Source organism: Antrostomus carolinensis, unplaced genomic scaffold, assembly GCF_000700745.2.
Source record: "Antrostomus carolinensis isolate BGI_N321 unplaced genomic scaffold, ASM70074v2 scaffold46753, whole genome shotgun sequence".
NCBI lineage: Eukaryota > Metazoa > Chordata > Aves > Caprimulgiformes > Caprimulgidae > Antrostomus > Antrostomus carolinensis.
Window position 1 is genome coordinate 1088 of NW_010308222.1, and position 14325 is coordinate 15412.

At 46.6% G+C, this 14325-nt stretch overlaps 1 protein-coding gene across 1 annotated transcript in view; it reads left to right on the forward strand.

The window, feature by feature from the left end:
• Window positions 1-8193: 8193 nt before the first annotated feature.
• PRR5L (proline rich 5 like) overlaps window positions 8194-14325 on the forward strand; it is a gene marked incomplete at its 5' end in the record, with an annotated part of 12339 nt that continues 6207 nt past the window's right edge. The window contains 2 exons of the mRNA XM_010165690.1: window positions 8194-8251; window positions 11337-11428. Coding sequence (XP_010163992.1) covers window positions 8194-8251; window positions 11337-11428 — 150 coding nt within the window. The remainder of the gene's footprint in view (window positions 8252-11336; window positions 11429-14325) is intronic.

Sequence of the window (14325 nt, forward strand, 5' to 3'; positions counted from 1 at the left end):
TTTTAAAATCACATTTTCCATTGTTTGAAGAGTTCTGGCTCTTATATTATGTATATTTTATACACATACACAGGCACAATTTTTCTAACCACTGAATAATTAAGACCATAACAGAGCAGAGCTTTTATAGTGAGACAATTCAACTTGACTTGATTACTCACAAGTCCTTTTCACCAACACTCAGGCAAATTACCAGTTTTTAGCTCCTGAAGATGCTACAGGAATGTTTAGGAAATGGATAGGGTTTAGGCAGTCTGTCTCTGCTACCAAACCATCATCATACTGGAGCTACTGAGTCTGTTCTGTATGTGAAAGAGAAATGTAATTCCTGGAAGGGTTTCAGTGGGAACTCCAGTGTTTCATTCTGAAGGAGACTGGTGTTTATACATCTGCTGCTTGAGCAAGCCTGTTGTATATACAAGTCATCTCCTTGCATTGGAGTCTGTATAAATGCCAGACAGTTGGGACTGGTAATGTTTCCTGCAGATCTGCCTTAAAGCAATGCTTCACGCTCCAGCTTTTCCAGTACTGACTTTGCCCACACACTGATCTGAGAGTTTCCTGCTGCTGAAAGGGGCTGTTTGCACCCACCCCTCTGCTGTCACCCAGTGGGCCACCATCTGCTCTCTCTGCTGGGGTCACTCTCCGGTGCTCAGCCGGACTGCAACAGGGAGGAGTCCTGTGACCATGGAAGGTGAGAGGCTGGGATTTGGAGGAACAGGGTGTATTGGTGATTGGGATTTCTTGAGGGCAGCTGTGAGATTTTTCAGATAAGCTCCCTTCATTTTCATGCTGCCTGACCCTCCTGGCTGAAATATAAAACTAGTGAGTAGCGATAAATTGACATGTTACCTTCCTGATTCTGCAAACAGCCTGAAACAAAACCTTTGGAAAGGATGAACTGCTTCTTTTCACTCTCTAGGGGCTTGTTAATCTTGAAACTCGTAGGGGAAAATGGAAATGCTAGTTATTTCACAGCTAACCACTTTAGCAGAACTGCCCGCTCTATGTGTGCTGACTCCAAACGGTCCACTCCCAAGGCGGGGGGACCCGATCCCTCCCCAGGCACTGTAACCTCTCCCAGCACCCACGGCTGCACATGCAGAGTCGGTGCCCAGAGCTGCTGCTTCTCCAGCTCCATGTCCACTGCAGAGCTGGTAGGCCTGCGATGGGGAGCAGGACTGCATTTCCTCATTTAATCCAGTGAGAGCTTTGATGTCTTAAAACCAAAAGTGAAGCTGTTGCATAATTTCCAGCCCGCTGCTGCGGGGAGCTGCCCCCGGCATCGGGTCCTGACTCAGAATTAGGCCTGGCTTTCTGTTTGTGTGCAAAGCCATAGAAACCACAGCGTGCCAGCACCCGTGTTGCTGGGGCGTCAGCAAAGTCAAAACAGCAAGGTGACAGCAGAGAGATGCGAAAGCACCAGCAGCAGCGAGAGGTAAGCCTGGGTCCGAGCCAATGTTGACTTTGTCCTCTCCCTTTAGAGCAGAGACTGAAGTGGGACTGGTGAACCTTCCTGTGGTCAGAGCCCCTCTCGCTGTGGTTAGCTGGCTGTGCAGGGCGGCTGCAGGGTTGGGGATAACATACACTTGTCCCTCTACCATGGCACCATAAAGGACAGAAGGACAGGACAAGAGGAAACAGCCTCAAGTTGTGCCAGGGGAGGTTCAGATTGGATGTCAGGAAAAATTTCTTCACTGAAAGGGTTGTCAAGCACTGGAACGGGCTGCCCAGGGAGGTGATTGAGTCCCCATCCCTGGAGGGATTTAAAAGATGGGTAGATGAGGTGCTCAGAGATCTGGTTTAGCAGTGGACAGGTACGGTTGGACTCGATGATCTGAAAGGTCTTTTTGAACCAAACAAAGCTATGATTCTGTGAAAGCTTTTGATTCAGTCCCTGCTGCATGTCTTTCTGTGACTCCAGCCTGCCCAGCCCCTCTCACGGTGCTCTCCTTTGAAAGACTGCTCTGTAAACCTGTGCTAACAGCTGACAGCGCCGTGTGTCCCTCTCTCTCCTGACTAGTCAAAGAGAAAAACCTGGTGCCTGTGACATTTCTTTCCTTGGCACCAGGTTTCTACTTCTATCTGTTTTGTAGCAAGGCAAGGAAATTGTTGTGCAGGTTACTGGGGCGATGGGTATTGCTGGATAAAGGCAGCGTTAGCTCTTCTCTGGGCAAGCGCCATCTCCTGCTGCCAGGGGCTGCACAGCTCGGCCGCTGCATGAGGGGAGAGAATTCCCACCCGTGCTATTTGCAGAGCTCAGTCTGCAATACTCTCTTGAGTCAAACTGGTCTTTATTATTGTATTTCTTTCCTCCCTGGCTCATGAACAGGGATGAACCCCTGTTCATCCAGGTCTGCTAATTATTTCTGCTTCATCTGGCACTTTCTAGGACTCAGCTTTCATGGAAGAGCTCCAGAGACTCCATAGCAACTGCCCAGCTTCGTTATCACGGACGGGGTCACCCGGCAGCTCAGCCTCGTTCCTGGGAGCTGAGCAGGGGATCTAGTCCTGGGTGGCAGCGACAGCGGGGACAGTTGCTTCCAGGCCCTGCACATATCGTGGTTCACTTGAAACAGTGCCTGGTTGCTACCACCCAGGACGTGGTGTGGGTCGGCGTGGCGTGGGCTGGGTGCTGTGCTCTGGCTAAGCAGGGCTCCCAGCAGCAGCGGTGACTGGCCGGTGCAGAGCCGGGACCCGGCTCTGGGATTTCCCCGCAGCCTCGCTGGCGCGTTGTGGTCTCGGTCGTAGCAGTGCTGCCCACTCGGTCTGCCCGTCTGCTCTCCTTCTTACTCTCCCCACCTCACTTTCTCTAAGTGGCATTTCTTTATCTGCTTTGAGCAAAGCTGTCTCTACAAGAGTCATTTTAGGATATTGTTTCATATTTTATCTTGCGATTTGTTCTCTATGTAGGATGGACATGATCTCTTCTGTCACTATTTCCCTTTTTCTAGAGAAAAAAAAAACCACAAAAAAGACAAGGGGGATGCTCCAGGTATGAGACACTGCAGCTCTTGCAGATCTGCATTTTGTAGAACGCTGCCAAGAAGCAGGTATCTGTTTGTGTGCAACTGGCAACAACTTTGTAGAAAATTCTTGCCAAATAAGTTTGGCTGATGCTTTTTTTTCCTCAAACTACCATCAGATTATCCAAGAAAGAGTGGCTATGTGCTTGCAGAGCCTGTAAAGGGTGGTTTAATGTAGAACACAAAGCCTCAGCTGGCTAGAAGAGAGGGCTGCAGTTAAGAAATCCTGTAACATGTAGAAGAAAAACTGATTTTTTTAATTTTTTTTTTTTTTTTTTCACCCAGCAATATGCACGCTCGATTATTTTGAGCTTGCTCTGGATGAGTTTGTTCCTGTTCCAAGCTCATGTCTCCGTTTGATGAACTAGTATTAATTTGTTCATTTTAGTGTGGCTTTTTAAAGGCATACTGGCCATATTCAGCTTGGAGACATGGAAGGAAAACAAAAATTGCCTGTAATTAAATGAGTGTTCATGTACACTCTTTTTCCCCCCAAGGGTAGTGGCTTATTGGGAAACAGTAATGTTTTTTGATTAGCAGGAGAATTCCCTTGTGCCTCGCTACCCTGCTGAGACGCGGCTTTCAGATGAGGTGTGAAGTCGCCTGCGATGGCTGGAGCCTCCCTGATGTTTTCTGTGGAGCTGCTGCCAAAACTACGGCACTGCTTTTGGCCACAGTTGAGATGGGATGTGAGGAAGAATTTCTTTGCTGAAAGGGTTCTGAGGCATTGGAAGGGGTTGCCCAGGGCAGTGGTGGAGTCCCCATCCCTGGAGGGATTGAAGAGTCGTGTAGACACAGTGCTGAGGGACATGGGTTAGTCATAGGGGACTGGTCAGTGTTGGGTTCATGGTTGGACTTGATGAGCTTAAAGGGCTTTTCCAGTCGAGGTGATCCTATGGGACCCCGCACAGGAGGGGCCACCGTGGTCCCTGCTGGGGTGCCCAGCTCCTGGCAAGGCAGAGGGAGGGAGAAGGTGCCTGTCCCTGCTGGCACCGCTGGCCCCAGCTGTTGCGCCTGGGACAGCTTCCACCTTCAGTCCCTGTGCTGGGGGAACTGGAATTGCTCCTCTGGGTTTGGGTGGAGAAACTTGCCTCTGTTTCTCTTACAGGGGAGGGGAAGGGGAACACATCTGTGCCAGGAAAAAGGAGGAATTACCTGGAAAGTGTCAACGTTTTACAGCATGGCGTGTGACTGCCTTTGGATTATTTTTCATTCCCAGTGGTTTCAGCACAGCTGAAGTAGCGAGCACATGCGTGTCATGGGAGGGTCTCTGCTGAGGAAAAAATGAAAAGTGACTTTTCTGGGGCTTTGAATCCTGTCTTCCCAAAGCCAGGGCATTTGAAAACTTACCGAAAGGCTTTCTCTTAGCTGCACTTCTTGGTGGTATATGTGAAACAGCTGTTGTGCTTTTCTGCACTGAGAAAAGTAGGGAGGTTTCAACCTGCAGGATTCCACAAGCTCACTTCTACCTGCTGCAAAACATCTCGCTCCAGGTTTCTCACCTGCATGTACGTGGGGGCAGGAACTCCGGGCTTTGCTTCTCTGCAGTGTGTGCTTCACCGTAGCGAGAGTGAGAGCAGGTTTGCAGCGCCCACAGTGAGCCTGGTCTCACAGAATCACAGATGTTTTGGGTTGGAAGGGACCTTTCCAGGCCATCTAGTCCAACCCTTACAGTGACAGGGACATCTTCAACCAGAGCAGATTGCTCAGACCCCCGTCCAACCTGACCTTGAGTGTTTCCAGGGATGGGGCTTCTACCACCTCTCTGGGCAACCTGGGCCAGTGTCTCACCACCCTCAGTGTAAAACATTTCTTCCTTCTCTCTAGTCTGGATCTCCTCTCTTTTAGTTTAAAACCATCTCCCCTTGTCCTTTTGCTACAGACCCTGATAAATAGTCTGTCCCCATCTTTCCTGTAGGGGCCCTTTGGGTACTGGAAGGCATCAATCCAACAGCGGGGTGGGGACGTCACCCTGGGGTCCAGGAGAGCTGATGTGGGGAGGAGAGGGAGTAGCTGCCCCCCCACATGCCCAGGTCAGCTCTGATCGCAGAGGTGGAAGGCGGCAGCTAAACTTTCCCAGATAAATGCACCCTCCAAGCTCACTGGGTGTGAGGCTTTATCTGCTCTCGCTTGCAAATAGAAGCTTTATTTTTTCCTCTTAGCTCCGCGCTGCCTCCGGCAATCGGGGATAAAACAGTAAAATGAGACTTGTAATCTGGGCAAGATTCGCTGCAGACCTCTGCTGCGGCTGCATTTATTAGATTGTATGATTTGTCAGCAAACCCTCTAGGGTTTTCTAATGAAAATCTACCTGTCTGGCTGGTCTGAGGGGGTAACAGTCGAATTGAATCCATTTCTAAGCCTGTGACTTTAGCAGAAAAGACAGATAAGTAAAATTTCCAGATATTTTTAAAATGGAGAGAAGGGAAATGAGGTGTAGTTGGTTTCTTGGTTGTTTTGGGGTTTTTTGTTTTTTGTTGGGGTTTTTTTTAAGTTTCTCTTCCACAGGAAAAGGGAAAATTTGAGGGAGTAATTGAAACATGTGCAGTAACTATATGGAGCTTAGCTTCCTTTTTTTTAGAAACCTTAAGAATGAGATGATGCAATCTATTTGGCACATTGAGTTGCTGATAATACATTCATAAAAGCATTATGAATTCCTTACTACAGGGTAATGATTAATGTATCTCTTTAACAGACAGAGCTGTGCTGCCCATGAAGACGGACAGATGCGTGTTCTGGTTGCTGACAGAGCTCTAAAATAAAAAAAAATAAATAAATCTCTGAAAGTAGGAGGCATCAATAATAGTAACTTATAAGCAAAGTAGCTGGAAAATTGTATCCACAGTACTCAGGAAGTATATGGAAATGGAAACCTAATGTTCTAGTGCAGATGGAGAAGGAATTCCTATTTCTTGAGAAGCACAAGAAAATAAGTGTGACACCCTCATATGCTTTTTATTATATAGTAGTTTAAAATGACACAGTATGAAAGACCAGCTGTAAATTTTCCCTGCGATATATGAGAGGTGACTACTTCGAGCTATAGGTTGAAAAATAAATAATTGGAGTACTTTATTAATGAGCTGAAAGCATTTGGAAGGATTAAAGTGCAATATCACTACAAACATTATCTTATTGTTAAGGCACAAAAATATTTACAGTGTAAGTGGGTTTCACTTTTTTCTCCCCTCATATTTTTTTTCCATTCCAGATTTCTTCCTCCCTCCCTCCTTTTTCATATTGTTTGTTTTTTTTTCCTGGAAAGTCTTTTTATTGTTGTTGTTGTTGTTGCCCAGAGCCTGACATGTGGAGTCATGTATTTCTGCTGAAGAAATCTAAAATTTGAATGGAGATCCCAAGAACTTAATATTTAATATATTTTATGTGTGTGTGTGTGTATATATACACATATGTGTGTGTATATATATATATAGGCTTTGGAAATACTATGATATTATATTTCTGCTAGAGTATCTTTGCAAAATTGTCACCTTCCATTAGCTGGTAACAATGCTTGGCAAGGTTGCAATTTTTTTTCATCCACCTAATTGCTGTTGTCACTGCCCAGGTGACAAGTGTCTCCCAGACAGTTCTTGCAGCTTGCCCCTCCTGTGGCAGCCCTGCTGGAGCACTGGCTTTCTTGTGCTCTCACCCCTTAGCTCAGTTAAGGTGTTAAGCTCCCACACCAGATGTATGGTGGTCTCTTCAGTCCCTCAGCCTCAACCTACTTGCAAAAAGACTTCTGGAGTCTGTTTGGTTAGAGACTATTTAAGGAAGAGCCCTTCCTTTTCCATGCGTTTCGGTGATGTCTGCTGCTAACAAGCAGGACTCTGGAGTGGCAAGTTTCTCTTTTGTTCTGGGAAGTGAAGTACAAGCAGAGAATGTCACAGAACAACATTTCCCTTTTTAAATTCTATTTGACAGTGCTCCAGATGAGTACTGCTTCTTGTAGGGAGGGTGCAGAGGCGTGCTGCTCTCTGCTTGGGGTGGCTTCCAGTTACCTGCCCGTGTGTCATGAAGGAGCCAGGCTGGGCTGTGGTTACGGGAGGTGGGTCTGTCATCCAGAGCAGCAGTGTGAGGACAGGCGTGTGGTACAGCAGCTCCTCGGGAGGCCATGGTGGTGTCTGTTTTGGGTGAAAAAAGATGTGCCTTGCTTCTCAGCTGAGGGAAGGTTGAAAGGTGCAACTTTGACCTGGTTACCCATGAAAAACAAAAGCTGGAGGATGAACATTGTGCTCTACCCTGGTATTAAATCCTTTCAGAGGGACAGAAGGCTTTGTTCTCTGCCAGCATGATCTCTGTGGTGGGACTGAACCTTTTAGGGTGCAGTAATAGCATGTTATGTGGTGGTAGCATCTCCTTTCTCTGGGCTTCTCAAAGCTTTTCCAGTAACTGATTCTCCTAGTGTGGTTTGGAGAAGAAAAAGGTAGATAATGTTTTTGCACCGTTCTTATGTTTGGGGAAGTGGGAACAGAAAGCTTACCAGGTATTTAGGTGTCCTGAAATGCGAACAGGCACACTGATATCTTGATCTGTATGGTCCATGATAGTTGTTTATCTAGAAAGAATAGCTCCTACCACTTCTTCTGCAGCTTGAGACTCCGTATGGAGGTGATCCAACTGCTCAATATAGAGAAAAGAGGAAAAAAAAAAAAAAGAAAAAGGAAGAAAATAGCCTCAAAGAAAGAGAATGGGTAGGAGTAGAGGAGTAAGGGTCAGGGAGCTGAGCTGGCTTACCCTGCAGTCAGGCAAGCACTGGGCTCGTGCAAAGGTAGAAGAGATCGGGACGCCCTGGTAGCATTTGGCCCTTTGATCACCTCCATCATACGGCTGAGGCAGGGCTTATGTGGCTGCACTCTTATGTTACAAACCATTTGATTTTCTTTACTCCCTCCCCGTGACCCAGGACAGATCCTTCCTTCCCGCTTCTGGCAAGTGTTTCAGCTGTCTGCTGTGTCCACTGTGGTCTCCTGTCTGGCTGAACAAGACGGGGTTAATGAATGTACAGCACTCCCAGTGAGACTGGGAGAAAACACTACAGCATGACTAATCTTTGGATAACTGCATGCAAAGAGGATAACATCTCAAAAACATGTATTCTTCCATGTTTGTTTTAAATCTCAGAAAAGGCAAATGCATGTCTCTCTCTCTTCTCTCTTGGCAGAACCAGCTCCTTGCGAAAGGCTTGCTGTTTATAGAGGAGAAGGTTAAGCTGTGTGAAGGCAAGTATAGTAAGAAACCTGTTTTGGAAGGGAGTTGTGCTTTGATGTTTGGTCAGACAAGATGATTTGCATGTCTGGAGAGCATACAGCCCTTTCTGGGACTGTGCTGTCTTCGAGTGTCACACAGTGTCCCAGGAGCCAGGTTGCACTGCAGCCCCAAGGGATGGCAAGCTGTTTGAACAGCCACATAGCTGCCACACTCCCACCAGCCGTGCCTTCATGGAGAGAGCAGGAACCTGGCTCTTGTGTGGCAGTTGAATCTGGGCTGAGAGCATTTCTGGGCGGGACATGGACCCTCTTGCAAAAGTACCCAGAACTGCCTTTTATTTCTCAACGTGATCTGCAGCTCAGTGTAAGCATGATTTTGATTCCTGTGTCATGCTTTGGAGAGCTGAAATAACAGGCTTTGTGTAAATCTAAAGAAAAACCAGTCGCTTAGGCGGGAATGAGATCCTTCAGGAAAGAACTGGATCACACACGAAGTTCTGTTCAAACCATGGGGGTTTGCTGCCGCAGAGCCCGTGGCCGCAGGCCAGCGTGGTGCAGCGACTCTTGGTGTTGGGTGTGTGGGGAGTTTATTCAGTTTGCTCAGGCAGAGCGAGCTGTCTAGAGCACATTCTTTATTCCAAGCTGGGCTGCCGTTTGACTGACCCAGTTTTGTAGGCTGTAGGGAAGAGCCCTTGCTAATCACCGCCCCGCTGTATCTGGGTCATTAAATGCCAATAGACACTGAGAATCTTGTGTCATTGTTGGTGCTGGGTTCCTCCACACCATTCTTCACCAAGTGCCTTCTCCACCTGGCCAGCAGGCTCTGGGACTGGGACCCTGAAGGAGCTGTGCTGTCACCAGCCTCCTGCTTGGTGTGTTCTTCAGCACCAGCCCTACAAGGGGTGGAAAAAGGCAAACTTGTGCATTTTTCCCAAATGTGGGTGCCTGCCCGGCCCCTGCGGCTCTTCAGGGTGAACACTGAGCAGCTTGTCATAGGTTTTGTTTTCTGTATTCATATAAAACAATTCCAGTATCTGCTTTAGCATGATGAAAATTGAGTTCCAGGCTGTAATAAGCTGAGAGCTGCCCGGGAGCGGTTTGCAGCTGCTCGAGTAGTTTGGGTAAGTTGAAGTTTCCTGGGCAGACAGCAAAACCCTCTTCCTATGCCTCATTTTTTTTAATTTATTTTAATTTTTTTTTGGTCCCTGGTTTGAGGTGGCACTGGAGGCACTTTGCCTGAGCAGGCTGGCATCTCTGCAGGAGATGACTCACGGGCACCTTTCTTTCATAACGGGTAGGCTTGTTGCAGGTCTTGTGGTCACAGCAACAAGAACTTCTTGTGCACGCTTCTCGGTTAGCTCTGTCTCCCTGGAAAAGTTCTACTGTCCCAGTACTCAGAGATGGAATAATACTCCTGCTGCAGGGCATGGCTATGTTTTGCTGTGGCTGTTTTTCAAATCACAGCCTCTTATTTTAACATTGATTTTTCTTTATACAGTCTGTCAGAATCTCATTCAATGCTTGTAGAATTTATGTTTTCTTGAAGAAACAAACCCTTCTCCCTTCCCCTTCAGAAGAAGTGATCTGTGACATTTCATTCTGGCTCGCCAAAGCATTGCAGTCCTGAGGAGGAGGCAGAGGAGGAAAAACACTTAAACATTCAATTAGTCTGTTTCCTGTTGTCTCTTTCACTGACAGTTGGCAGTTTCTGGTAACGGGTAGCTGTTATGGGGGTGTCAGGTGGGTGCTCATCTACCTGCAGTTCCAGTTTTGAAGCCAGCACGGTGCCTGACACAGCACAGCCTCCCTCTGAGCCCTCCTGCCCTCGTTGGTGGGCTCTCTGCTCAAAAGGAAATGTCTGCAGGATCTGGTCCTGCTGGCTCTCTGCTCTCTGGCCATGTCCTAAGCAGGAAAACCCATGGGCCAGCACAGTGAAAGCCCATGTGGAAGCCTCCAGATGGAGAAGGCACTTCGGTACACAACGAGAAGGCTCCTTTAAGTTCAATTTTACATGTGTTCCAGTTCCTTTAGTCACCCTGAGGCTGTCTGCAAAGCTGTCTGGAGCAGTCACCTTCCATTACTGCTCCTTGAGTCTTGACTGCTTGTGAGCTCCAGCTGAGGCTCTGTGGAAGGGATCCCAGAAAATCCTTTTGTCAGAAACTTGTGTTATTAACCCTGGGCCTGTATTTGCACCTGAAGTGTCTGGGGAACGTACCTAGAACTTGAAAAAAAACATTGCAAACTTTTGGCCTTTGGGATGGGAAAAGTCTCCTGAAAAGCTGAGAGGCTTTGGGCCCAAAGGCTGGGGAACGCACAGCTCTCTAAGTCAAGCCTATGGGCATAATTTAAAATGGCTAGTCAGATGATTACGTTCAGTAAAGCGTTTTTTGTTGATAACAGGCTTTTGACCACAGTTGTATTCCTGTTATGGGAACTGTGAGTTGCATAACTTAGTCTGCCTTCATTTTGGGAACCCACTTACACTTGAGGATGTTTGCTCAAGTCAGAGTCACATAAGGGGTGGCCACAAGTGGATTTCCTTCAGGAACCTTCCCAAGTGCCACGTTTGAGAGGAGCATGGTGGCTTTGGGGATTGTCAGGGTCCTGATTGCTGTGTCTGCTTTGGATTGCAGGGGATGCCAGAGGGGGCTCAGCTCTCAGAAACGGTCCTTCTGACCCAGTTGCTGCAGAACAGTTGATGTTGGCTGTGACCTGCTGGTTTTCAGATCCAGCTGCTCATGTGTGGCTGTCCTCACACGCTAGTTGAGCTAACTGTGGGCTGTGAGGTTACACAGCCCTTTGCTGTGGAGTTAAAGCTTCCAGTTGAAGAGGGGCTTCACTCCTCTGTTGGGATTGGTCTCAGGCACAGAGCTGTTGTCTTGGCAGTAAGTGCCAGAGCAATTTATGGTCACAGCCTTGTGTCTCTGTCAGTTCAGGTGAAGCTTAGCGGAGTGATGGCCAGTTTTGGATGGAAACTGTGAAGGTGAAGGGTGGGTTTGTATCTCTTATTTGGGGAATTAGAGAGTAGTGGGGAAATTCAACTTGATTTTAATGTTCCTGTCACTAAAGCTCTTGCTCCCGATCTCTGTTTTCATAGGGGAGGATCGCATTGATGTCCTGTCTGAAATCTGGGATCACTATTTTACAGAGACTCTTCCTACACTCCAGGCAATATTCTACCCAGTCCAGGTAATCTTAATTATAATTCAGTCTTCAGTCAGGTGAGGCAATACAATGTCTGAAATGTCTCTTCTGTTCTGGCAGCACTGTTTGTCCAGTGGCTCAACGGGTCTCAAATGCTTTAAACTAAATCTGGGAGGGAGCAGAGTTTGCCCAAGTCAGCATTAACGGTGTAAGAAGGACTGCTAAAATCTACTGGGCAAGCACAGTGTTCTGGGCTGAATTTATTCCTGTTTGTCTGCCCTCTGTCTGTGCTTAGCTAAGCTTGAACACTGAAACCTTGTCTAGACTGAAGCTCTAGGCCATTTGTATTTATAGTTCTTCCAGTTTTAAATAGCTGGGACCCTGTTGGTGCAGATGACAACACTGACAACTTGTCTTCAGACTGAAGACTAGATCAGGAGCAAGTGTGTTTAACTTGCCCCAACTACTTCTGGAGGGCTTATGTCCCACTTGTGCCTTTGGAAAATCCTCTGTTGGGTTTTTTTGAAGCCTTATTAAGGGGACAAGTAACTCTGTGCCTAGAAGATGAATGAACAACTTCATGTAAGACCTGTTTACACTGGGTATTTTGAAAGCTGAGTATCCCATCAGAAAAGTTGAGCTGTATAATTTTTTCATGTAGTTTTAGTCAGGGTTTCCACTCGAGCAGTCTAATTATCTCTCCAGCCTATTTTGATCTTCTCTTCCATCAGAGGAATAGAAAAATGTGCCTCATGAGGAGCCTGACGTTCTTGGAAATGCTAGCCTCCTCCTCTTGACTTTTGCCTTTTCCACAAGACATGATTTCCAGAGCCTTTTAGAATTATTTTTCCCTTGTATTGTTTGAAAGGCAGCAGGTAAAGCTCAAAGATTGCCCTTTCCCTCTAATCCTACTAAAGAGAAAGGACTCCTGTAAAGACAGACACTAACCTTTCTGCTGTGTTTATTTTTATTCTCTCCTAGCTGCAGATGCTTAAAGGTAGGTGTGAAACCACCACACTGCCAAACACTCCTCCTTTTCTCTCCTTCTGCAACTAATTTGCAGTCAGGGAGTGACCTAATCTATTTCAGCAGGGGTTTATCTGTGCTGCACTGTGGAAACAGCTGAGAACTGTGTGTCATACACGTTGATACTAATAATTCTGCCACTTATCAGAAAAATCTACTCCCTTGCCATTAAAAGTCTCTAATGAGAAACTGAACAAAAGTTACTGCACAGCGGGTGCAGCTTTTGGAAGTCACTTGGTGATAGTGGTGAAAGCGTGACTATGGGATGTTGAAGTTCTTTGCAAGTATAACTTTCTTACTGTATTTGTCTTGTCACAATATCTGAGTCAGCCAAAAATATTTCATAGCAGCTGTGAAGTTCGGGAAGTGTTGCCATGTTGTGGATGAGGAACCGAAAGGTAACGGGCAGCATATTTAGAGCTTTGTAGGCACCTAAGTGCTACACAAATGTATAGATTTAAACTGCTTAAATACACCCAAGAATTTGACTGTGGGTAAGCTGCCCGAGGCTACAACAGAGAGAGCTGCTGGTGCAGCAAGAAATAAGGAATTGCTTTTATCCCAGGCCAGTGCCCTAACAACCAGATGGGGCTCTTCCTACAAATGGGGAACAGCGTGCACCTCTTTATACGGTGTGGCACCAGCTGGGAAGAGAGTTCAGCTAGCAAGTGTGTTTCACCGAGCCACAGCTCTGCATGTGCTGCTCTGGTCCATGGGAAAGTCAGTTTGTTGTTGGTTCCCCATCCTTTGCTGCAAATGTCAACACCATCAGTTACTTTGTGCTCTTCTGTGATCCCAGCAGCTGCCCATTCAGAATGAAAGTAAGTAAGTCAGCCACACGTGTGAGCCTATGTTACCGAAGGCAGCCAGGAGAAGTAACTTCCTATCCCAGCTCAGTTTAAACCCCAGGCTCATAGCTGCTGCAGAAATATGACCTTTAAGCAGCCAAGTTGGTTAAATTGCTGTACAGAGGGAAACTGTGTAAACAGGTCACTGGCTTTTGTATAGTTGCAGCTGTTGATGTAACTGCTTGGTGTGGAAAAAGAATAGCAAATCTTGTTTTGTTTGGCACAGCGAGATGTTTGCATGCTGAAATGGGGTATGAAGGTAATGGGACTAAGCTGCATGACGTCAATAAAAAGCCTGCAGCTGCTGAACTGTGGTTCAGAGATAGGCACTGGGCTTTTCTGCACCTCCGTGTCTCTAAACACGCAGCGATGGTTTTAAATTGCAAAGTGCTTTCATTATGGCCAAGCTTCCCTCCAGACTATTGGCTTTAATTCATATTTACATATTGATGATGATGTTAATTATGACAATAAACCCATTATGAATTAATGATTAACTGCTGTTAATTCCTTCCAGCTAAATATTTGCCATGTTGAGTGTGTTATGGAGACCATAAAATGGTTCCCAAACAGAGTGTGGAGCAGCGATTAATGTGCTGGGAAGAACAAGGGAAACTCTTTCAGACTGGAAAGTGCCAGGCAGGGCTGGGAGGAAAATTTCTGCTGTTAAACTGCAGTGGGTCAAGAGAAAGTTTTGTGGACATTAAGTGTAGCAGAGAGGGAGACAGTAACACCAGAATGCCAAACGTGTTTAAATGTGCTGAGAAATATTACATCTTCGTCTGTTAAACCTGCTCGCTTGTGTTGTTGGTGTTAAAATGTTACTGGGAAGACACAGAGTGCCTTGCAGGGGAAATCAAAGCTGTTGCTTTTTTAAGTGATGTTTAGTATAAGCAGTCTTGTCGTGCTAGCTTTGCTCTAGCTTACATCTTAAAATCTGTAACGGACTGAATTGTGAATTTTTGTCATATCAGCAAGGCCTAAAGTGCAGACGTTCAGCAAAAAGAGGATCCAACACAGACCAGAGGTAGGCTTAGTTAAGGAATACTCTGTACCAACCTCTTTCCC